This window comes from Nothobranchius furzeri, chromosome 7 (genome assembly GCF_043380555.1).
Source record: "Nothobranchius furzeri strain GRZ-AD chromosome 7, NfurGRZ-RIMD1, whole genome shotgun sequence".
Lineage (NCBI taxonomy): Eukaryota > Metazoa > Chordata > Actinopteri > Cyprinodontiformes > Nothobranchiidae > Nothobranchius > Nothobranchius furzeri.
The window spans coordinates 64,779,114-64,805,401 of NC_091747.1; the positions used below are offsets into that span (position 1 = coordinate 64,779,114).

Consider the following 26,288-nt stretch of genomic DNA (forward strand, 5'->3'; position numbering starts at 1 on the left):
ATCGAACAGGACCTTCCAACGGGCTCTCTCCCTGCCCTTCTGTTTTCGACCAACATACCTCCAACGGCCGTCACTGGCTTCGGCTTTGTAGTGGTCAGCTCCCTAAGAATTTGGCGACAAATAAAAAAAATATACAATTTGCCAGAATTTTCAGTTTATACCCCTATCTGTCACAACCCGTCCTTCCCCCCATCTCTGTATGATAACACTTTTGCAATCTGGAAGAACAAAGGCCTCATCACTCTAACGGACCTTTATATTGACAAAGAATTTGCAACCTGTCCCCAACTAAAGGGAAAATTTACACTCCCATCTTCACATTTCTTTTGCTTTCTCCAGATTAGAGATTATACAAGCAAACACATAACAGATTTTGAAACACTCACTGCCTTTACAGATTTGTATGCACTTATAAATCAGGCTCCAGACTCTAAGAAACTTGTCACTCGTTTTAACATTTTTACGGCTTGTGAGCCTGTCTCTACACACCATCTTAAGGAAGCCTGGGAGGAAGACTTGGGTGTCACATTTAGTGCAGAGGACTGGGATGCCTGTCTTCTGGCCATTCACAGCTGCTCAATAAAACTCCAGACTTCAGCTCATCCAATTTAAAGTAACCCATAGACTACACTACTCATGCACTAAGCTACACTCATTTTACCCTTCTGCGTCCCCAACATGTCCCAAATGTAAAGCGGCCGACGGCACTCTTGGTCACCTCTTCTGGACTTGTCCCAAACTAAGCAAATACTGGTTAGACATCTTTAGTTGCCTCTCCGTATAACTGTGATCTTATTCCAGACCCTTACATTGCTATACTAGGCGGGACTCGACATCTCATTAAGCTAACCCAGCCTCAGCAAAAAGCTATACAACATGGCATGGCTATTGCCAAAAGAAATATTTTAACAATGTGGAAAAATGAAAGTGTACCTTCCTTTGCGACCTGGTTGACAGAGATTGTACGCTTGCTGCAACTGGAGAGGATCCGTCATGATGTTTGCCTAACCTCTGCTACCTTTAATAAAATGTGGCAGCCTTTCGTATCTTATCTGTCAAATCTGTAGCCTTGTGAGTGATCGGCAGATGTGTTGTACTGACTAGTACTGATAGTCCTACTGACAGTGCAAATATTTAACATGTTGTATTTCTTTGTTGCTGTTGGTTTGTTTTTTATTATTTTTTTTTTCTGTTGGTTTTGTTTGAAAGGGTGTCTGTAGTAAGCAAAACCTCTTTAACCATTGTTACGTGCAAAGAGTTTTTGCTGGCAGTTTCTATAGCTGTTTTCTTTTCCAGGTTCAACTTGCCTGATACACTGAGGTGAACCTTCCCTTTTTGTCGGTGATTGGCTGCTGTGTACCTGGTTGCCCAATCAGCTGTGGAGCCTGCCTTTAAATAGCCTACACCTGGTGGACACGGCGGCCATTTTGTTCTGATCCTGCCTTTGAGCTCAGAGTTTTTTTTGTCCCTGCTCTCTAGTTGTGAAGTTGAAGCTTCACCCTAGACTGGGGGGGGAACGTAACAAGTGGGGGCTCGTCCTTTCCCGGCGCTATTTGACAGTCGCAGTTGGATTTGGTGGAGTTTGCTACGGACCATGATGAGGTTTGATTTGCAGGAGTTTCTTGATTGTCCTGGTCTGGAGAAGCTTGATTCTTGTCGCAAAGATGACTTATTGTGTATTGCTGCACATTTTGATGTCTGTGTGGTTAGGTCGGATGTCAAAAGGGACATTAAGGCTGCCTTGGTGGCTCGTCTGGTGGAACTGGGGCTTTTTGACGGCTCTGCTTCTGATGCGGGGGTTTCTGTCGTGGATGTTTTGACGGGTCCGTGTGTTTCTCCAGTAGGTGTGGCGGTGTGTGGGGCCCCCCATACCCCACAGAGGCCGGAAAAGGATGATGTGGCTTCTCCACCAGCCCTTCTGCATTTTGGTCCATTGTCTCCTGATCGCCAAGGGTCGAGCATGAATGCTGGGCTTAAGGTTCGTCTGGCTTGTCTACAACTGGAGGCTCAAGAAAAGGAGCAGGTGCGAAAGGCAGAATATGAGCTTCGGTTGCAGGTTCGTAAAATGGAAATAGAGGCTGACAAAGAAATAACGTTGAAAGAATTAGACATAAAGGCTGCCCAACTTTCTTTGAACAATGTACCTCCTTCTGTTTCTGCTCAGGCTATGGCTGTTGAAGCTGGAAGTCATAAGTCAGGGTTTGATGTCAGTAAAAATATAAGTTTGGTACCAACATTTCGTGAAACGGAGGTGGATGCTTATTTTAGTGCTTTTGAACGCATAGCTATCGCTCTTGCGTGGCCCGAAGAGATGTGGTCTATTTTGCTTCAGTGCAAATTAGTTGGTAAAGCGCAAGAAGTAGTTTCCTCCCTTTCAGTCGACGATAGCTTGAAATATGGGGTGCTTAAGGATGCAATTCTGCGTGCATATGAGCTGGTGCCTGAAGCTTATCGGCAAAAGTTTAGAAATCACAGGAGGTCTGACAGCCAGACTTTTGTTGAATTTGCGAGGGAGAAGGGGTATCTTTTTGATAAATGGTGTTCTGCTAATGATGTCAAGGGTAACTTTGACTGTCTCCGCCAGCTGATTTTGTTGGAAGATTTCAAGTCTGGCCTTCCGGAGAAGATGGTAATCTTTCTGAATGAACAAAAAGTTTCTTCTCTGTCCAAGGCGGCAGTCTTGGCCGATGAGTTTATTCTAACTCATAAGAACACGTTTTCCTCTTTTCAACCAGCCAGAACTGTGGTACCTCGCTTTGTGAGGCCTGACCTTGATCATGATTCTCTAAAAAAGCAGAGGGATCCCCAATTACCATCTCGTGGCATTCGTGAGTGCTTTTACTGCCATAAGAAGGGTCATATCGTTGCAGATTGTCTTACTTTAAAGCGCAAACAGTCTCTGATGAACACTGACAAGCCCAAGGGAATGGGATTGTTTAAATGTTTGCCAGCTCCGGGCCCGGGAAAACCTCCAGTTGAACAGCGTGAACCTGACTCCTGTTTTAAACCCTTCATTTCACAAGGTTTTGTGTCGGTGACGGCTGATCTGAAAGATCAGCGCTTGGTAACCATCTTGCGAGACACAGGTGGTTCTCAGTCCATACTTCGTGACGGTGTCCTACCTTTGTCTTCCTTGTCCTCATGCCAGTCATCTGCAATTGTGCAGGGTATTGGGATGACGTTTGTTTCAGCTCCCTTGCATAAGCTTTATGTCCGTTCATCATTCATTAACATTCATTGTAAGGTCGCAGTTCTTCCTGCCTTGCCAGTAAAAGGGGTAGATTTTATCTTAGGCAATGACTTGGCTGGTGGGATGGTTGTGCCTGTTCCAGATGTGTTGGAAAATCCTGTGACGAGTGCTGGATCAGAAAGTTCGCAGATTGGTGCTGAGATTTTTCCGGCATGTGTGGTCACAAGAGCTCAGACAAAAAATATGGTCTTGATCTCTCTGACTCTTTTATTGTTACACAGTACCCTCCTGACCAAGTGGACGATGAGGTTCAGCTTAAAGTCGCAAAGCAATGTCTAAACTTGCCAAGTTTTGAGGGACTGAAGTTACCGATTTCTCGGGCAGACTTTATTGAAGCACAGACGAATGATGAGACTCTAAAAAAAATGTCATGCTTCTGTTTCTTCAAATGAAGCCATTGGGAAGAAAGCATCCCATTTTGTTGCTGATGGCATGTTGATGCGTCGATGGACTAGGGGAGAGTCTGAAGACTGGGACACAGTTTATCAGGTGGTTGTACCCAAATGTTTCCGTTCGGAAGTGCTACTTTTAGCTCATGATAATGTTTGGTCAGGACATATGGGGGTAACAAAAACTTACAAAGTCCTAAAGCATTTCTCTTGGCCAGGACTTAAGTCTGATGTTGTTAAGTACTGTCGAACCTGTCATGTATGCCAGATTGCAGGGAAACCGAATCAAGTGATTCATTCAGCTCCTCTTGTTCCCATCCCGGCAGTGGGGGAACCATTTGAAAGGGTGATTGTTGACTGCGTGGGACCTTTGCCGAAAACAAAGTCTGGAAACCAATTTTTGCTGACTGTTATGTGTGCTTCTACTAGGTTTCCTGAAGCTGTACCATTGCGGAGAATAACGGCACCAGTTATCTCCAAGGCGTTGGTAAAGTTCTTCTCAGTGTTTGGCCTACCAAAAGTAATCCAAACTGATCAAGGTACCAACTTTAAGTCAAAAACTTTTGCAGAAGTGGTTAAAATCTTGGGTGTCACTCATGTTACGTCAAGTTCTTACCATCCTGAGAGCCAGGGAGCTTTGGAACGTTTCCATCAAACTCTTAAATCAATGTTGTGCAAACACTGCCAGAGTTCTCAGAAGGATTGGGATGATAGTGTCCCACTTCTGTTATTCGCTGTCCGTGAAGCAGTTCAAGAGTCACTGGGTTTCAGCCCAGCGCAGTTGGTATTCGGACATGACGTAAGGGGCCCTTTGAAGGTTCTGAAAGACCAGTTGACTTTGCCAGAGAGGACTACTAAGACCATCCCAGAATATGTAGTTAAACTAAAAGATAAACTCCAGAAGGTTCGCGCTTTAGCTGAAAGTGCTCTGGCTTCATCTCAAAAGAGAATGAAGCAACGTTATGACAAAAAGGCAGTCATACGTTTGTTTAACCCAGGTGATAAAGTCCTTGTCTTATTACCTGTTCTTGGTTCTGCACTCTCCACCAAATTTGCAGGTCCATATGTCATCAGAGAAAAACTCAGTGACACCAACTACACTGTCAACACTCCTGATCGCAAGCGGCGAGTAAGGTTATGTCATGTGAACATGATAAAACTGTACTGTTCCAGGGAACCTGACCCGGTGGGGTCCACGGCGAAGGGGGAGGAATCCGTCTCTGCGGTGGCACCAGTGGTAACAGTGGAATCCCTCAGAGTTGACGAAAGTGTTGGTTTGGTGGAACCGACCCTTATGAAACATGGGGCCAGACTTGCTAATACAGAGGTGTTAGCTAATCTTTCTGAGTATCTTTCTCACCTTTCAGATGACCAGCGGAAGGACGTGGAAAAACTCATTTATGAGTTCCCTACACTTTTTGGTGATGTTCCTTCACAAACTGACCTAGTCTTTCATGACATTGTTCTGGTGGATCCAAAACCCATCAAGCAGAGTGCTTACCGGGTTAACCCTGTAAAAAGAGAGCTGATGAAGAAAGAGGTAGAGTATCTCATTGAAAATGGATTAGCAGTTTCAAGTAATAGTCCATGGAGTTCTCCTTGCCTGTTGGATATGAAACCCGATCGAAGTCCAAGATTCTGTACGGATTTTCGAAAAGTGAATGCTGTCACTGTGCCTGATGCACATCCTCTGCCTCGCATAGATGACTGCATCGATGAAATTGGTCCTGCTACCTACGTTAGTAAACTGGATATGTTGAAAGGTTACTGGCAGATCCCATTAACTGAAAGAGCTTCTGATGTTTCTGCATTTGTAACACCTGATCACTTTCTTCAATACACAGTGATGCCTTTTGGATTGTGTAATGCTCCAGCTACCTTCCAGAGGCTTGTGAACCTACTACTGGGAGAGGTGCAAAACTGTCAAGCTTATCTAGATGACATCGTGGTGTATTCCGACGACTGGACGAGACACGTTGCGACCTTGAGGGAGGTATTTCAACATTTATCGCACGCTAACTTGACTCTCAACCTTGCCAAATGTGAGTTTGGTAAAGGAACTATCCTTTACCTTGGTCAGAGGGTGGGAGGAGGATGTGTCTGTCCTGAAGATGCTAAGATCCAAGTGATTAATGCTTTCCCTGTTCCAAAATGCAGAAAAGAACTCCGCCGATTTTTGGGTATGATAGGTTACTATCGCAGGTTTTGAAAAACTTCTCATCTGTAGCATCTCCGTTAACAGCCTTAACCAGTCCATTACAACCTTTTACTTGGTCTGATGAGTGTCAGCAGTCTTTCGAGCATCTCAAAGCCATGCTCTGTTGTACTCCGGCGTTGTCTGCTCCGAATTTCTCTTTACCCTTTAAGATCGAGGTTGATGCCAGTGCAGTAGGTGCCGGAGCTGTCCTTCTGCAAGAGGATGTGCAGGGAATTGACCATCCTGTGAGTTATTTTTCTAGAAAGTTCAATACTCACCAAGTTAAGTATTCTACTATAGAAAATGAAACCCTTGCACTGTTACTGGCCTTACAACACTTTGAGGTTTATGTTGGTTCGAGTTCTGAACCTGTTAAGGTTTTCACTGATCATAATCTAGTGTTTCTCTCCAGGATGTTTAACCAGAACCCCCGCCTTATGCGTTGGGCTTTGATCATTCAAGAATACAACCTGGAGATCCATCACAAAAGGGGTTCAGAAAATGTGTTGGCTGACGCTTTATCTCGTGCAACTTCACTAAAGTAATAGATTCAAACGGTGTTTGACCTTTAAAGGGTGGAGGTGTTACGTGCAAAGAGTTTTTGCTGGCAGTTTCTATAGCTGTTTTCTTTTCCAGGTTCAACTTGCCTGATACACTGAGGTGAACCTTCCCTTTTTGTCGGTGATTGGCTGCTGTGTACCTGGTTGCCCAATCAGCTGTGGAGCCTGCCTTTAAATAGCCTACACCTGGTGGACACGGCGGCCATTTTGTTCTGATCCTGCCTTTGAGCTCAGAGTTTTTTTTGTCCCTGCTCTCTAGTTGTGAAGTTGAAGCTGAAGTCCTTTTAAAGCTGATTGCCAGGTATGTGGTGGGAAGGTTGTGGACCAGGTAAGATGGGGTACCCTGTACATCTGCACACGTAGTATCTGGATGTCTAAAAACACTAGGTAAGCGTGGGTAGTACCTCTCTTGTACTGGTTTTAGAACACCATTTTTGTAGATAAGTAAGTTAGGGTTTTCTTTCTCTTTTTATTCTCAGGATTAAGAGTTCAGTTAGGGTGTGTTTTGTTTTATTTATTTCATTTATTTGGTCAACCCACAGGTCCCTACTTTTCCCCCACATTAGTTTTTTTATTATCTTCAGCAAATAAACTTTTTTGCTCTTTAGCAGAACGGCCTCCTCCATTATTGTGACTGTCATGTTGCTTCCCCCACACCCTAGACTGGGGGGGAACGTAACAACCATCAAAGCTTTTGACACGTCGTCAAAACCTTTTTGCACCTGCAAAGCTGATACAGCAAACAGTTCCTGCAGAATGAGCTGATAGTGTTCAGGCTCCATCAGAGTCCCAGACACGCGGTTCCATCCATCTGTCGTGACCCGAGACATCTCTTGACTGAAGAGTCGGTGCCACGGTATTCTACAGCCCTTCGGTGCCAGAGGTCAACCGACCTCTTCGACCTTCGGATCCACCAAGAGGGTCTCCAGAACGAGTGAAGTAGACACACAGATGGCGTCTGATGTGTTTTGATAATAATCGACTTCTTAACTTAACGCAAACACAATTCTTTTACATCCAGAACTCGGCTCTCCTAGATACGGAAGTTCTGACCAACATCACATTCACACCTGCATCACATCTAGTTCCATCCATCACAGGAAATGTTAGTCAACCTGTCATGTTTTAATTGTTGGTCAAATAAATTCTTACTTTTATAAACCTGACTCTTTTCTGGATCTAAACGAAGTGTGTACATCCCCCGATAAATAAAGAACCCTAGAATCTTCTGATAAACACACAAAGACCAAGCAGGCTGATATTCTATGTTTAGATCGCAGCTTATTGGTCATAAGTAGAGGTAATATATACGGAGCTCTTAAAGCACTACATTTACCAAACCCTACATCTACGTTTGCTGACTTTCCTCTGTAGCTCATAGCTACATCAGGTCAGAGTGTGTTGGGTGTCAATCATCTGACTCCACCCTCACAGCCCCACTCTCAGCTCCAATTGGTATTTTCCAGGAATGACGAGACAAATGAGGTGGCCAAGATAGCAGTGGTGGGAACCGCCCACTGGGCTTCCACTCTGCTCTTCAGAAACCTACGGGTGACCGAGCGAGGGTTTGTCCATCTTTAATACAGTTTATATATCCCACTCAGAAACAGTGGAGCTTTTACTTTGAAGGTAGCCACAACAAAACATCTTGTCCAAGCACTTACCCACAAAGCTTTGCTTCTTGCTCTCCCACAGTGGAGCAGCTCGTACGCCGTTTGCCACCAGAGCGAAGAAGGCCTTCTTCACCTGAAACGATCAATCATTGGTGGATTGGTTGTTATTGAAGCCATATTGCTGTGTGTGTGTGTGGCTCCTGATCTTGTCTGAATCAGGAACTCTAAGAATATTAGATTTTTGACTTCCATCATCAATATTTCAAGGATTCATCTGTAATAAGGGCAATTCCTGCTGGTGACCTCACTGAAGGTAGGCGGAGTCTATCAGAACAGGAAGGGGTCCTCTAACTTGAGCAATACTCATGACTAGCCCATAATAGTAGCTAATCTCCTAGAGGGAACCCATCGTTACCAGGCGATGGCCCAGAGCACACTGGTCATCTGCAGCACTCACAGTCTGCCTCTATCAGTCATGTGTGCATCATCTTTTCTCTCGTTATCACTAAATGTTGCTGTTTGGTTTAGAAAAACACCAAAGAACATGCAGGTTGAATCCAATCAGCAGAAATGATCCAGTGGTAGGGATGGTGGTGGTCACCGTGCAGCTTCAGTAGCAAATTACAGTCCCCACTAGATGCATGACTGCTGGAACCACCAAGGTCACTAAATCAATAATCACCAAGCGTGTGATCCAACAAACATCAGCTGTGGCTTTTCAGCTCAAGACCATGCACCATGTGACTTCTGGTGTGCTGGAGTCCCTCAGAGCTCTGTCCTTGGACCGGACATCCCCTCGTGGCCAGCTGGGCTCGTCCTGTGGAAACATCAGAATTGGGGTGGAGAGGGTCTCACCTGCAGGGTGGTGTCAAACACCACCAGTTTGGAGCTGGTGGGGATGATGTCGTAGCATTTATGACATTTCATGAAGCGCATGTAGATGTCCCTCTCTGACTCGTTAGAAGCTGTGGAGACACAAACCAGATCAAAGACCTGCTAAGAGACCAGCAACCAGGAAACGGGTCTACGGCCTGGTCCAGAACTGAACAGGACACAGCTTCATCTAATTAAATAGTAGAGTCCAATCAGGTCCTGGTTCTGACAAATAAGGACCTGTGTGATGTCACTTCCTGTTTCTCTGATGAGCATCCTGATTGGCCACTGAGCAGATTCACCCTGTAGTGACTCTGGGTCAGAGTTTAACCTTTGACCTTTGCCTCCATCCAACTACACATCTTGGTGAAGTCCAGGGAGACATTTGACATCACTTCATGTCACCTGATACTCTAACATGCTGAGTCATGGAGAAATTAGAAACAATGGCCGTCTGTCTGCATCTCTATCAGATTATCATAATAGCGTTACAAGAAAACTAAGTGTTGTTGTTTCTAATCAGTTCAACTCAAAGGTGCTTTATTAATCCCAGAGGGAAATTAGAGTTTCAGTACACACAATTCTGAGATCAGACATACATGGGCAAGAGATCAGACATACATGGGCAAGAGATCAGACATACATGGGCAAGAGATCAGACATACATGGGCAAGACACATGACAAGAATTGGTGACTGTGGTCATTTGCAACCCGAGTCGCGCTACCATAGAGATCAGAGGGTTTACATAAGGACTGAGTCAGGTGGAGGAAAAAAGGCACTTCAGAGTTACCCTCCACAGGGAGGGCAGCTTTGCTCTGCAAAATGCAACAGACTTCAGACATCACACAACATAAGTGTCCACCAGGTGGGGTGGTGGGTTTGGGACTCTCCACACATCAGTTCCTGCAGCAGCGATAAGCAGCGCTCGTCACCTCAGTCTGGACAGGGGAAGGAGTTCGTTGGGTTTGGAGGGCACAGTGACTCCTGGAACGATTCAGCGGCCTTCACAGCTCGCAGTCCCGCCCAGGCTGGGATAGGGAGACAGAGTTGCCATGGCGACGGCAGCATTCCACATTCTGAGGGGGAGTATTCATTTCAGCCTCACAGGCTCAAGGGCACCAGATTCAACACCCCGATCAGCTGAGCCTAAGCTGCCTGTTGCTATGACAACATCACACCTGGCTGTCAGGCTCAGTAGCACCTGCCTTACAGACACCACTGAGGGCACAGAGCTCCGGTTAACTTTGGAGTCTTCATCATCATCACCTACCGGCATCATCCAGGTCCGGCTGGTCCGACATGCCGTCTGAAACCTCCACCTGTTGAGGAACACACAGAATGAGCCGTGGTGAGCCCCATCACCCTCACCCCCGGTTGCAGGAGGTAGCTCCGTTCCAGGTGTTGTGCTGAGAAAAGAATACCTGCTGGGATTTCTAACATGTTTACCCTACAGAGTCAAACATATCTGAAACCAGTCATCATCGTACGTCTTGTGCTGCTACACTCTACCACGTGACTTACATGGCAACTTAAGAACTCTAGATGTTCTTCTAAAAGCCCATAAGGATAACCACCAGCCCAGCGTACACGAAACAACAGAAGCCCTTGTCATCAAACTAAAACGACTGAAATCTGGAGACCTGGTTGACTTGTTTCTGTTTAAATCAAAAACCAACCCCTACCGGGAATTCTCCGACAGCGTTTCCAGCTGTTCCCTTAAGGAGCAGAAAGTGACATCTGTCCTAAACATGTGCACTTGTTCGGGTTTGATCCGGACTGCCTCTTTAGGGGTAATCGTTCTTATTTCTGTCTGGTGCTTTAATAATCAGATTACTATAATCTGGACCAGCTGATTTAAGACTTTATGAGTCATCACGTGATCCAGATGACACTCACTAATGAGTCGGAGCGAGTTTGTTCATTAGGTCATAAATAAAGCAGAGCGCGTATGTAGAGCTCAGCTGTTTTCCACCACCATGGATGTCACGTGATTTACTGCCCTACGTTCAGCACCGGTGCGCGCTCCCGCGATAGCGCGCGCGGTGCAGCGTCCGCATCATGAACGCTAGCGGCTTCAGCAGCAGCAGGAGGTGTTGCGCAGCATCTGGTCACCATCACGTCTCCGTGTTAGGGTTAGGGTTAGACGGTCACACTACCGGTAGGGTTCGGTGCTGGGACCAGCGTGAGGAGGTGACACCGCGCTGCCTATGACGTCAGACCGTTTCCTTGGTAAAATGGGTTAGATTCGGCGGTGATGAGCAAGTCAGCACCTACCTGACCTCCGCCGTCCACCCTGTCGCTGCTCTGGCCGTCCCCGCACGAATACATCAAATATTTACCGTTCCGTCTTGCGCCTCAGCCCGGTTAGGGGGCTCCTGCGCCGGTAAACGATCGTCTACAGTCGGTAAAAGTCGTGTGGGTCCGTCCACAGTCCACTGTCAAGATGCTAGCATACTTCCGGTGATAATTTTCACAATAAAAGTTCTGCGATTAGAAACCGAATGCATTAAAAAACGGGACAAGACACGGTTCTGTTATAGACGGTATTTGTAGATAGCAGTAAATAATTATGTGTTCATCCCATTAAAGTCCAGATAAAACACACACACACACACACACACACACACACACACACACACACACACACACACACACACACAGGGGGGTGTACAGTGGAGTTCCAGCTGATGGCCTCCAGGAGAGAATCAGCAGAACACCAGACCAACTGTAGCTTCTCTGGGGAGAAAGTAGTACTAGTTATCTCCTCTCCTCTAGTCTGTGACTAGTTATCTCCTTAACTAGTGTGTGACTAGTTATCTCCTATCATCTAGTCTGTGACTACTTACCTCTTATCACCTTTTCAATGACTATCTCCTTTCATCTAGTCTGTGACTAGTTATCTCCTATCATCTAGTGTGTGACTAGTTATCTCCTATCATCTAGTCTGTGACTAGTTATCTCTTATCACCTTTTCAATGACTATCTCCTTTCATCTAGTCTGTGACTAGTTATCTCCTATCATCTAGTGTGTGACTAGTTATCTCCTCATCTAGTTTGTGACTAGTTATCTCCTATCATCTAGTCTGTGACTAGTTATCTCCAATCATCTAGTGTGTGACTAGTTATCTCCTATCATCTAGTCTGTGACTAGTTATCTCTTATCACCTTTTCAATGACTATCTCCTTTCATCTAGTCTGTGACTAGTTATCTCCTATCATCTAGTCTGTGACTAGTTATCTCTTATCACCTTTTCAATGACTATCTCCTTTCATCTAGTCTGTGACTAGTTATCTCCTATCATCTAGTGTGTGACTAGTTATCTCCTCATCTAGTTTGTGACTAGTTATCTCCTATCATCTAGTCTGTGACTAGTTATCTCCAATCATCTAGTGTGTGACTAGTTATCTCCTCATCTAGTTTGTTACTAGTTATCTCCTATCATCTAGTCTGTGACTAGTTATCTCCTATCATCTAGTCTGTGACTAGTTATCTCCTATCATCTAGTGTGTGACTAGTTATCTCCTCATCTAGTTTGTGACTAGTTATCTCCTATCATCTAGTCTGTGACTAGTTATCTCCTATCATCTAGTGTGTGACTAGTTATCTCCTCATCTAGTTTGTGACTAGTTATCTCCTATCATCTAGTCTGTGACTAGTTATCTCCTATCATCTAGTGTGTGACTAGTTATCTCCTCATCTAGTTTGTGACTAGTTATCTCCTATCATCTAGTCTGTGACTAGTTATCTCTTATCACTTTTTCAATGACTATCTCCTATCATCTAGTCTGTGACTAGTTATCTCCTATCATCTAGTGTGTGACTAGTTATCTCCTCATCTAGTTTGTGACTAGTTATCTCCTATCATCTAGTGTGTGACTAGTTATCTCCTCATCTAGTCTGTGACTAGTTATCTCCTATCATCTAGTGTGTGACTAGTTATCTCCTCATCTAGTTTGTGACTAGTTATCTCCTATCATCTAGTCTGTGACTAGTTATCTCCTATCATCTAGTGTGTGGCTAGTTATCTCCATCATCTAGTGTGTGACTAGTTATCTCCTATCATCTAGTGTGTGACTAGTTATCTCCTCTCATCTAGTCTGACTAGTTATCTCCTCTCCTCTAGTCTGTGACTAGTTACCTCCTCATCTAGTTTGTGACTAGTTGTCTCCTATCATCTAGTCTGTGACTAGTTGTCTCCTATCATCTAGTCTGTGACTAGTTACCTCCTATCATCTAGTCTGTGACTAGTTACCTCCTATCATCTAGTCTGTGACTAGTTACCACTTCTCCTTTATTCAGTGACTAGTCATCTAGTCTTCTCTGGTCTGTGACTTGTTATCTCCTCTTATCTAGTCTTTAACTCAATATCTCCTGTCCTCTAGTTTGTGACTAGTCATCTCGTCTCCTCCAGTCTGACTTGTTATCACTTCTCCTGTAATCTCTGACTAGTCAACTCCTCTCCTCCAGTTTGTGACTAGTCATCTTGTTTCCTCTAGTCTGACTTGTTATCACTTCTCCTGTAGTCTCTGACTAGTCAACTCCTCTCCTCCAGTTTGTGACTAGTCATCTCGTCTCCTCTAGCCTGACTTATCACTTCTCCTGTAGTCTCTGACTAGTCAACTCCTCTCCTCCAGTTTGTGACTAGTCAACTCCTCTCCTCTAGTTTGTGACTAGTCATCTCGTCTCCTCTAGTCTGACTTGTTATCACTTCTCCTGTAGTCTCTGACTAGTCAACTCCTCTCCTCCAGTTTGTGACTAATCATCTTGTCTCCTCTAGTCTGACTTGATATCACTTCTCCTGTAGTCTCTGACTAGTCAACTCCTCTCCTCTAGTTTGTGACTAGTCATCTCGTCTCCTCTAGCCTGACTTATCACTTCTCCTGTAGTCTCTGACTAGTCAACTCCTCTCCTCCAGTTTGTGACTAGTCAACTCCTCTCCTCTAGTTTGTGACTAGTCATCTCGTCTCCTCTAGTCTGACTTGTTATCACTTCTCCTGTAGTCTCTGACTAGTCAACTCCTCTCCTCCAGTTTGTGACTAATCATCTTGTCTCCTCTAGTCTGACTTGATATCACTTCTCCTGTAGTCCCTAACTAGTCAACTCCTCTAGTTTGTGACTAGTCATCTCATCTCCTCTAGTCTGACCTGTTATCTAGTCTAGTCGGTCGGCAAGATGGTGCCTGTGCTTGGCCTAGCCGCGGTCACCGGCCACTTTTTCAAACTTTTCTCCACTATCCTCCTCTTTTCCACCTTGCTCCTGTCTGCGATCCTCTTCAGTAGTGTCCCCGCTACCATCTCCCATGATCACCAGACTCTTTTGTCCTTCCGTTCGTTCACAATAGCCCAAGATGCATCGAGGATGTACCATCCTGTTTGTTTACCTGAGCGGCGCACTGGCCCGGAAGCAACCGACGATCCAGAGCTGCGCACCTCTAGCGATGTTTGTCCGGTCCCGGGAAAACGTCGGAGGAAAAGAGGTAAACGAGCAGGAATCCAGGTGAGAATAAGACTTCTCTTAAAGCGTGGTTTATCTGGTAAACATCGGCGTGATCTTCTAGCTTCTTGTCCTTTGTTTGGTGACCTGAGCGCCACTTCCGCATTCCCGCCAGGCCGCGTTGCGACGCGGTTCATCCGTCCAAGTTTTTAAAGGTAGGTTTGTCCTCATTCCTCAGTGGTTTCTCCTGTTCCCTCCATAAGTGGTTTTTATAAACACCGTGGATCTAACCCTGCTAATTTACGTCCACTAACTCCAGCTGGTTCTGTAGTTTCTGATTCCTCCACCTCACTCAGCATGGCTCTATTAAACACCTGCTCTGTTAGCAATAAGTCCTTCCTGCTCGATGATCTAATTATGTCTAAAAACCTGGATTTTCTGTTTCTGACTGAAGTTTGGCAGCAAACATCTGATTATTCTGGTCTGATTGAACTCTGCCCGAGTGGTTATTCTTTTCTTAGCCAGTCCCGGGGTTCTGGTCGTGGTGGAGGCCTAGCTGTTGTTTTCAGAGACCATCTTCCATGTAGCTCTACAACCTCTGGTCACTTTGCTTCCTTTGAACTGCAGCTGATTAAAGTCGGGCGTAAGGACCCGTTCTACTGTGCTGTGGTCTATCGTCCACCTGGTCCAAACAGTTCTTTCCTTCAGGAGTTTAGTGACTTTCTATCCTCCACTGTGAAGCTGTCCAGACTGGTGATTGTTGGTGACTTTAACATCCACGTTGATGATCCCTCCGATCTCTTTGCCATGAATTTCTCCAGCCTTATGGACTCCTTCAGCTTTACCCAGCATGTTTCTGGCCCCACACACACCAGGGGGCACACTCTAGACCTTGTTTTTACGCTGAGTCTAAATGCGGACAGTGTTTGTCCTGAGGACGTTTATATTTCAGATCACCATTGCATTTTCTTTAACTTGTCAGTTTCTGCGTCCCCACCTCCTGCTCGCCGTATGGTTAGTTCTCGTTTTCTTAATGAGAGCACAGCTAGCAATTTTTCTGCTGCTTCTGATCCACCCTGTTCTTCTGATAACGACCCAGATTCCTTAACTTCTCAGTTTAACGAGCACTGCCTCTCCATTCTGGACAACATCTGTCCTGTCAGAACCAGATCAGGTCCTGCAGTGAACCCTACTCCCTGGTTTAATGACAGCCTTCGCAGCCTGAAGCGCCAATGCAGAAAAAATGAGCGTTTGTGGAAGAAAACCCATCTCCACGTCCATCTGCTGCACCTAAAGGATCTTCTGACATCCTTTAACTCTGCAGTCAGAGACGCCAGGGTTTCCTATTTCTCCAACCTGGTGTCCCAGAGCAAAGGGAACCCCAAGGTGCTGTTTAACACCATCAGCAGCATCGTCTCTCCTGCCTCTCCTACAGCCTCCATCCACTCTGTTGCAGACTGTGAGAACTTTCTGTCTTTCTTTGTGGACAAAGTCAATAAGGTTAGATCTAGCATCTCTCCTTCAGCCTTATCGCCGCCTCTCCCGACTCCAACCAGGCCCATCATCCTAGATAGCTTTGCTCCTGTTTCTTTGCCTGAGTTAACCAAACTAGTTAACTCTATGAAGACCTCTGCATGCCCCCTCCACATCTTACCCTCATCTTTGTTTAAAAGTGCTTTTCAGTCCATCGGTCCCAGCGTGCTCTCTATAATTAATGCTTCTCTGGTCTCTGGTCAGGTCCCTGCTTACTTTAAGAACGCTGTAATCCACCCGCTTCTTAAAAAACCGAGTCTCGACCCCTCTCTCCATAGCAGCTTCAGACCCATCTCTAAACTTCCGTTCATCTCCAAGATCTTGGAAAAGGTTGTGGCTAAACAACTCACAGCTGCTCTTGATGAACATAACATCTATGATAGCTTCCAGTCAGGTTTTCGTAGAGCTCATTCTACTGAAACAGCTCTTCTTAGGGTCTCTAATGACCTTCTGACTCACAGTGATGCAGGGGACTGTTCTGTTCTGGTCCTGCTGGACCTGACTGCAGCCTTTGACACTGTTGACCATCACCTGCTACTGGAGAGGCTGAGAGACTGGGTAGGCCTATCAGGATCTGCTCTGGAGTGGTTCTCCTCTTATCTATCTGAGCGCTCCTTCTCTGTGGCCGTCTCCAAGTTTAGGTCCTCCACCACCTCTCTTACCCATGGTGTCCCACAAGGATCTGTGCTGGGGCCTCTGCTCTTCCTCCTCTATCTGCTTCCTCTTCAGCACATCCTGAGCTCCTTCAAAGAAATCTCCTACCATCTTTATGCAGATGACATCCAACTGTACATCTCCTTTAAGCCCCATGAGATGTCTAAGCTGCAGCTGTTACACACCTGCTTAGACTCTATCAGAACCTGGATGGTGGGAGCTTTCTTCAGCTGAATGAAGATGAGACTGAGATCCTCATCTGTGCCCCAGACAAGCTGGTTCCCAAAGTCAGAGACTCTCTTGGTCAGCTTGCTTCTCACACCAAACCTTCTGTCAGGAATCTGGGCGTGACCTTTGACCCAGCTCTCACCCTGGATTCTCAGTTTTCTTGTTCGCTCTTCCTTCTTCCATCTCAGGAACGTTGCTAAGCTGAGTCCCATTCTGTCCCGCTCTGAACTTGAGACAGTTCTCCACACCTTCATCTCCTCACGCTTAGACTACTGTAACTCTCTTTTCACGTGTCTGAGCAGAACCTCCCTGAACCGTCTACAGGTGGTTCAGAACGCCTGTGCTCGGCTTCTGACCAAGTCCTCCAAACACACCCACATCACCCCGCTTCTCCTCCAGCTTCACTGGCTGCCAGTCAACTTCAGGGTTCATTTCAAGACCCTGGTTCTGGTCTATAGGGCCTTACATGGACAAGCACCATCTTACATTGGTGATCTTCTTAGTCCCTACACCCCCAGCAGGTCCCTGAGGTCCAGTGATCAAAGCCTACTGGTTGTGCAGCACCAGGCTAAAGGTCAAAGGTGACAGATCATCTGCTGCTGTGGCCCCCAGACTCTGGACCTCTCTCCCCCTGAGCCTGAGATCAGTGGACTCAGTGGTCTCCTTTAAAAAGCAGCTGAAGACTCGCGCTGCTGCGAACCGGTTCCGCCGTCACATTCCCGCAGAAACTGGTTGATCACACCGGGGCCAGACTACTAACATGTGGCTTTACAACCACAATGTCCTCAGAACTGAAAACGCTTTTAAAAGGGAGGGAGGAGTCCTAACTGTTGCTGCAGGCGTGTTGTGTGAGAGTGCAGTTATATACTGGTTAATATATGTTTGGGTTCAGTTGCTTTCATGTGGCCTAATGTGAGTCTATTTGGGATCATTGGAATGATCAGCAGCATTTCTTGATGTGACTTTATGGCAGTTGCCCAGGGCATCATCGCAAGGAGGATGGCATTCATTTACTTTTGTTTTATTTGGTATTTTTTCAGTCATTTTTGGAAATAGTGATTAATTCACAGCCTATGTTTAATTTCATTTAAAAATTAGTTGTTTGACATCCCCAATTATAATAAATGTCTACAGATGAGATCAAACAAAACAGATGAGAATTGCCCTTAAAGAGCAAGTCACCCCCAAATAAACTTTTTTTTGCTGATAAACTAAATAAACGAGTGTCTAATCGTGCTGCAGACACGTGTCGTCAATAATTTGGCACTTCAGTGCATCTTAGTTAAAATTTAAATATTCTGCCTAAAACTGTCAGTGCTGTGCCGTTGTCAAAAAAACTGCACTGTATTTTAATTTAAATCTGCCACCGCTATTGGCTAAGAAGTATGCTATGATGTAAACTGGTACATTATGATGTCACATTGCTGTCGTGAGCCTGAGTGTGTGTGTATTTGTTAGCGGCTCCGCCCTCTCGGTCTGCCAGGCAACAGCATGTGTTGGATTTTTCAAACATGAAGTGGGAGTGGAGTTAGACTCTGGTAGGGGGTGACTTGCTCTTTAAGCTGTTTAACTTGGACCAAGCTTTTTAGGTCACAGATAGGTGTAGCTTAGGGTCTCTGTCTATACACCTTATTAGACAATTTAGGTGATGGCATGTTGTTTTTCTGCTATTGAACTGTTTTCTAATAATGTTGTGTTTAATAAAGTGAAGGAAGGAGAGAAATAACGTTTACCTAGCTGTTTTTAAAAATGTCCCCATGTAATCCGATTAATCGATTAATCGTGTCGAGACCCCATCCGATTCATCGATTATCCAAATAATTGTTTGTTGCAGCCCTAAACGACAAGCTGGAATATTCTTTGCTGCTCAAACTGCTGCAATGGTTCCTTTCAGAATAAAAGCTGAACCATCAAGACCCAGGCTAGGGTCTCACCAGACGCTAACATTGTCGTGACCCGGGAGCATCTCACAGACAGGTCTGGCCGGCAACTGTTGCTTTTCCTACCGGCTGCGGTTCGGAAAAGGTCAAGCTGGACCTCGACATTCCTGATCTAACGGGGGCTTCCACGAAGGGTAGGTAGACCGACAAATGGCGTCGAATGTGTTTATGAATCTCCTAATCAAAGCTTAACGCAAAGACATCACCTTCAGTTCCCATCAGAACTAATCGCTTCTTCGGATTTGCTTGTTCTGAGCATCACACGTCATCCATTCACCGTCTCATCCTGCTTAGTTACACCATACATGTAGTGTTTAAAGTTAGTCTAGTTTAATTTGTTAGTAATAAAATTCTTAACTTTTAAACTTGACTCTCTCTTCTGTTGTCTCTAAGTGAATACCAAGCTGTTATCTAATCCCTGCATTAAAAAGTTCCAATCTTCTGGTTTAAAATAACCTCACAGATCCATAAGGTGGATTTCATATTTCCTATGGAATCCTACGCCTTATGGCTCATTAAATAACATGTAATTTAAATCATTACTGAATGGCGAGCCATAGGCTGATATCTGTACATTATGAACACTTCGTGCTCATTCTGAGACATTTTTAAACAGTAAAACACAAACTTATGTTTCTGGTTGAAAACGGGACGATCTCGTACTGCGCCACTAGAGTGCAGCATCTCCATTTAAAACAAGGAGGCGCTGATCCATCTCTCTTCATCTAAGTCTGACGTCATACACAGCCATTTTAATTCCACCTACAACCATTGGAGTTTCTAGCAAAGAACGCATTTTTTCCTTCTGTCATCTTGCATGTAAATATATGTTTGAATATGTTTTTGGAGTAATTCGTGACACTGTGTGATAACTTGTGTAATAGAGATAGAGATCTCCACCGGGAGTTCGCTTCCAGATTGCCGATTTGATCGGTAGTCAGCCCCGTTGAGCTGCTTAGCAATAGCTGCTAAATATAAGCTTCTTAAATGGAATAGCTTCCGGGCAATACGAATTGTCCACGCTAAATTAGGCCGAATATTAATACGAATACTCACGAACGTTCGATTATTCGCGCCGGCCAGTTCTACTGCAGAATTGGACAAAATCGCCTGATTCAGCTGACAGGTCCTGCTAGCTTAGCGCTTAACTGCTAAGCTTAGCTTTCGATTTCGGCAAAAACAGAGTTGCAAACCGTAGCTGAAAATCGATCGACACAGCGCTCCCGTGTCTTCTAAATCCGCTACCCACAAAGGGATAAAAATTTGCTTCGTTCGAGTTGATTTAGCAGCATTTTTAACACTTCGGTGTGAGAAACGGACCTCGGTAGCATTTGAGCCACCGCCAGTGGACGGACGGCGCATGCGCACCAAATCGCCATCTTGCCTGGTAAGACCACGCAGCTCGACCAGGCATTTGTGGTAAGGTCAGTAGAGTGACATTTCGGGGTCATTACTGTTATGCCTGAATGTTCATTCAAAACACAAACATTTCTCCTGTAACAAAGCTAATTTACAATCAACCGGTAAGAACTGTTTCTTATTCAACTTCCATTAATTTTATAACAAATTAAAGGACTGGTGGTATTAAAATAAGTTCAGAGGAAATTAACCATTTAACATCCCTCATTCTACAGATGAGAAATGAGTTTCAACTGCAACTTTCTGAACTGAAAGATATGCAGCTTGCTGAGATGAGAAGCATAAAATCGCAGCTTTTCAATCTGCAACAGGAAGTCACAGAAATCTGAGATTTTGGAAATGATTTTCAAGTGGGAGGGGCGGCAACCCTGTGTTCTGCTGATCTGCCAGATAAAATGAGAACGCTGCAATCGGATGTTTTAATTGGCTCTGAATTACAGGAAACCCTCAACACCTCGTAATTCACTCCATCCACATTGATGATAAGTGACACCCCCACGGACAGTGGCCCGTCGCCCCCTGGTGTCGAGCCTGATGAAATACTGCTGGGACCGCTCCTGCCACAGTAGATGTCATTTTGCAACAGGTGCTCCCCTGCAACGCACTTTTAGATACAGGTTCAGATTTTACTATCATGAGCAAGTCTCTTTATGGCCATGTCTGCTTGGATGTGGGGGGGGGGGGGGGGGCGCCCTCCAGAACTGATTCCCTGTGCATTAACTATCCGTGATTTCTCTGATTCTACAGTGCTCTTGTCTTCTAAGACTCTGCTCCAGTTCACGATCGGGCCCATGAGCTTGACACACCCCGTGTACAACTGTGAGAGTGGGACCATGCCTTTGCTCATAGGTATCGATCTTTTGAAGTGCTAGGACGCTTTTATCGACATTGGAGACGGAGAACTGAGGGCAGGTGTTAGAAGACCTCGACCGTTCACTCCACCTTCTTTCCCTGACTCACACTGCCTTGCGGTAAGTGGTCCTGAGCGGAGGGAAACCGCATGCTCACTGCCGAGCTCAAAGCCATCAGAGACTCCCTCTGATGTTCTGTCTCAGATTGAACAGGTTGTGGACTAAGCAGATGCTCTTACCAACGATGTCGAGCGAGACAAACTACAACAACTTTTGTTAAAATACAAAGACTTTCCTTAACTCGACTCCTTGGACTGTGGTCTAACCTCTATCCATGAGGTCAGGATTCCTACACTGCCACACGCTGCGCCGACTTTTGTGGGTCAATACAAGATTCCCCTGGCGTCCCACGGACCAGTCCAGGAAATCATTGGAAGTCTCTTGGCTAAAGGGATCAGCCGACCCTGCAACAGCACCTACTCGGCTCCATTGTGGCCATAAAAGAAGCCTAATGGTGAGTGGCGACTAACCATTGACTACAGGCAATTCAACAAACAAGTTCCCTTGTCTAGGTGGCCGATGGCGCGCCTGGAACAAGAACTTCCAAAAGTGAAAGATGCTAAATACTTCTCCACCCTTGACATTGCGTCTGGATTCTGGACAATTCCTATCCATAAATTGGACCAACACAAACGAGCCTTCTCCTTTGCCAACCACCAGTACACCTTCACTCTGTGTCCTTTTGGTTATTCCAACTCACCAGCTGAGTTCAAAATCTTCTTGGACAAAGCCTGCCCTGATGCTCGAGAGTGAGGTACCCTCATCTATGTTGACGACATTCTTGTTCGTAAGCGTACCTTGGATGACCACCTGTCCGAGCTGGACCACGTCATGGGTCAACTCGCAGCTGCAGGTGCAAAGATTTCTCTCACCAAAGGTCAGTGGTGCAGGTCACAAGTTCAGTTTGTTGGCCTCCTAGTGGGACCACAGGGAGTGCAGCCTCAACTTGGCAAAATTCAAGGTGTGGCCACCATCGCACCTCCTACGAACGTCTCTGAACTTCGGAGCTTCCTAGGTGTGTGCAACTACTCGCGCTTGTTCGTAGAACATTACGCTGAGATAGCGAGACCTCTGACTAATCTACTGAAGAAGGATGTGCCTTTCGAGTGTACTGAGCAGCAGCAACAGGCCATGGATGACCTGAAGGCCGCGTTATGCTCAGCTCCGTGCTTGGCGCTCCCCGATTGTGACAAGGAGTTCCACCTTGAGGTCGGTTTCTCAGCTCACAGTTTGAGTGCTGGTCTCTACCAAGTATATGACTGCGACAGGCGTGTTGTAGCCTATGCTAGTAAGCTCTTGTCCGGTCCTGAGTTGAAGTACTCTGGCTGTGAAAAAGTTTTGCTGTCCACCATGTGGGCGGTGAAACATTTTCTAGCTACATCGGTGGACAGAAAATCATCATTGAGACTCAGCACCAGCCAGCGACCTTCCTTAACAGTCAGCACATTAGAGATGGTGTGGTGACCAATGCGCAAATCGCGTCATGGCTGCTGGTTCGTCAAAGCTTCGACATCGAAGTACGCTACGCCCAGAACCGCCGTAGCCCTCTTGGCATGGGTTTGGCTGCGTGCCAACACTGCTCGGATGACGCTGTCGCGTCAGTCCTGCCAGCTAGCCCTCCTCAGACTCTTCTAAACCCCAACCTTCACTACTTCGATCAGTCTCTCTGTGTGGGCTTGCCGACCGTGTGCATTGATGGCAGTTCTTTTCGACACGGTGCTGCGCCTAGGGCAGGCGTGGGTGTCGTCTGGTTGAACGCTGACCAGAAGGACTCCCGATGTTACTGGTTGGGTCCTAAGACCTCACAATTTGCAGAAGTGGCTGGGATTTTGATAGTACTACACCTTGCTGTGGACCGTGGGGTCCGTGAGCTAGTGATTTCCACTGACTCAGACTACGCGCGTCTCAGTTTCATTTGTCATCTACCTTCTTGGAAGAGTAACGGGTTCCAAATCTCTAATCGGAAGCCTGTTAAACATCAGGGCCTCTTCATGGCTTGTGATGCCCTAGTGACGGCACATGACATGAACATTTATTGGCGTAAAGTCAAAGGACATTCTTGTGCACCTGGAACTGATAAGGATCTGAACGACCTTGCAGACTATCTTGCCAAACAAGGCGTGGACATTACATCACTTCTCCTGTAGTCCCCGACTAGTCAACTCCTCTCCTCTGGTTTGTGGCTTGTAATCTCTTCTCTAGTCTGTCCCTTTGGAACCTGCACACAGTGCTGTCCAAACCAACACTCACCAGCCTCTTCATAGATGGAGACGCAAACATGGGTGGAGCCTGAGGAGGTGGCTGGCTGCAGGTGGAGGAGAAAGAAGAGACTTGGAAGGCTCCCAGTCCAGGATCAGGTGGGGAGGAGAATGAGCGCAGCCTCCTGGTCTCTGGACGCCGTGGCTCCGTGAGGTATGTCTCCAGCTCAAAACCACTGAACTCCTTCTGATAAGTGGGTGGAGGAGCAAGTGGAGTAGTGGAAGACAGGCTGTTGGCTGCAGGGAGGAGGAGGAGGAGGAGGAGAGAAATTCAATTCAGTTTATTTCTACAGCTCCACATCATTGAGTCATCTCAAGGACCTCCACACAGTAAACAATATAGGTCATTAAGCCAGTCAGTAACAAGTTTCCTATATAAGGAACCCAGCAGGTTGCATCAAGTCACTGACTAGTGTCAGAGTCTTTACAGCAATCCTCACACTAAGCAAGCATGCAGCGACAGTGGAGAGGAAAACTCCCTTTTAACAGGAAGAAACCTCCAGAGAATCCTGGCTCAGTATAAGCAGCCATCCTCCACGACTCACTGGGGATGGAGAAGACAGAACACACACACACACACACACACACACACACACACACACACACACACACACACACACACACACACACACACACACACACACACACACACACACACACACACAACGCGCTTATTGTCAAACGGGGGCAAATGTTATTTTAGGTTTGTGTGAAAAGACGTGTAGGACTACAAATGCGTCTGACCACACGACATTATTGAACCAGATACGGAATCTTCCATTGGAAGGGGAGGAGCCTAAGGCTCCCTCCATCTAGAATCTTTGATCTGAAGTAGGTCTCTACAGGCTGATTGTAAACTCAGTTGAAACCCCATCACAGATCTCCCTGACTGATGCAGGAAGTGCTCTCCATCAAGGCCCGGGGTGTTTCTCAATGTCAAGGAGCCTCGCCTTGATGTCTTGCCCCCCCCCCCCCCCGCGGTTGCCTAGGAGATACGTCATCAGGAGCTGCCAAGACGTGTTCCAATGTTTATGTTCTACCGAGGCGTGTTCTCCATTTGTTAGCCGTTTAGCTAGCTGAGCAAGGATACACGGGAGGTGTCTTGTAGCCTAGCCTTGGTCAAAAATTACCCAGAATACACCGCAGATTTTTCAAAAGGACAGCAGATCAGAAGCCGGCAGCTACTTCAGGACAAATTTCAAGTTTAAAGGTAAGTCAACTAATTTAAAATGTTTTTTTAGATCCAAAGAAGTTATCTATGGTTGGTTAGTAGCTTAGTAGTTGCAGCTTCGGTGGCTAGCGGGTAGTAACTCACTTATATTTGTCATTTAGTAAACATAAACACAATTTAAAAAGTAAAAGGTTCATTATATATTTATGTTGAAACTAATACGTATAAAAGAACACACGCCTCGGTAGAACATGAACACTGGAACACGTCTTGGCGGTTCCTGATGACATATCTCCTAGGCAACCGGGGTGGGGCCAAGACATCAAGGCAAGGTTCTTTGACATTGAGAAACACCCCCTGTTTAGTCTAGGTCATCCATGTTGGTCCAGGAGCATCAATCATCACTTCCTCCGTGACTGATCCATCTCGGCTGAGCTGCTCCAAAAACCACAGCAGTCTCCATGACAACAAGGGTGAAACAAGGACAAATCTGAAGGACAGCTTCAGGGGCAGATGAGAGTACAAATGACAGGATGTCAGTGAAAGCAGCAGCAGCTTTGCTCTGAGGTGGTTTACTTGCTCAGGTTTCCTCTCACATGGGAGTTAAACTCACCTCAGCCTGATCCCAGATCAGTTCCAGAGAAAACCTTCAGCTGGTTTCCTGGAGCGTGATGACTCAAGTGTGATCGGTTGGACAGAACACGGCGAAGCACAAGGAGATTAGAACCCGGTGAAGTGATACACACCGACACGCGGGGCAGATGGGCCGAGTGTGGGGCGCGGCTGAGCTGGAGCTGACAGCAACAACAGGATCAGGTTTGTTTTCACATGATCCTCCTTTTCCTGAACTTTCAACACTCGCCAGTGAGGAGCAGAACCCTGCAAACTGGTCTCACTGCAGAAACCAGCTGCAGGCCTAAAGGAACCCGGGACAGTCCAGGCTTGCTTTAGCACCCCCAGTGTCCGGTTTAAATCCCTGTCCTACAAACAAACGGACCGCCTTCTCTTCACACTGCGGTTTCTGACCGTTCTGCCTCTACTCCCGTCTTCTTCTGCAGTTGTGTCCTCCTTCTCATTTTCCAGTTTGAAGTTAAACTGAGTTTAGTCAAAATCATTTCCATATTTATTTATGTTTGTTCTTGTGAAGAGCCTCGTGATTTCATCTTGAGAGGTGCTATAAAAATGGTTTCTTCTTCTCCAATAAACCCCAACCATCAAGAACTAGGGATGCACCGATGGATCGGCATTTGATCGTAATCGGCCGATAGCTCCCCTTTCGGTTTTGATTGGAATTTTCAAATAGATCAAAGCAGACCGATCAGGTAGGGTTGTCACGGTAACCAGTGTAGTGGTAAACCCCGGTAAAAAAAAAGTTGACAATAATAATAACCGTCTTGTTTTTAAAAAACTATATTATCTTGGTGGATTACCGTGGCTGCGGTGTAGGCGCGGTGACCCTTACCAGCCACCGTATCATCTGCTGAAGTTGCCGGCGGCACATGCGCACTTTGTTGTTTACAACAAAACTTTCTTGAAGCTAAAGCTGAAATAATGGCCAAAGGAGGAGACGGCAGCGCTCGGGACATTTATTATCCCTCAAAGAAGACAAAGTGGGAAGTACGGACATCTTTTAGATATCTGAAGAATGCCGAGGGACAGTTGATAGAAGACGGCTATCCTGTTTGCAGCACGAGCAGAAAAAGAGTCTGTGAAAGGCAGCAACGCTTCAGATCTCATGACACATCTGCGTGACCATCACCCACAACTCTGCAGTCAACGCAAGGCAAGCTAACGTTAGCGTTTTAGCTAAAATGCGTGATCCGAGGATTTGGGTTGAGGGAGAATGCAACGAGTGG

The 26,288-nt window shown here is 46.0% G+C and overlaps 1 protein-coding gene across 1 annotated transcript in view; it reads right to left on the bottom strand.

Moving 5' to 3' along the window:
- The window catches only part of LOC107373612 (uncharacterized), a 67,284-nt gene that overhangs the window by 31,400 nt on the left and 9,596 nt on the right, over positions 1-26,288 (bottom strand). Inside the window, exons 2-5 of the mRNA XM_070553451.1 lie at positions 23,254-23,498; positions 10,155-10,203; positions 8,865-8,974; positions 8,061-8,142 (exon numbers count right to left, since the gene is read on the bottom strand). Coding sequence (XP_070409552.1) covers positions 8,061-8,142; positions 8,865-8,974; positions 10,155-10,203; positions 23,254-23,498 — 486 coding nt within the window. The remainder of the gene's footprint in view (positions 1-8,060; positions 8,143-8,864; positions 8,975-10,154; positions 10,204-23,253; positions 23,499-26,288) is intronic.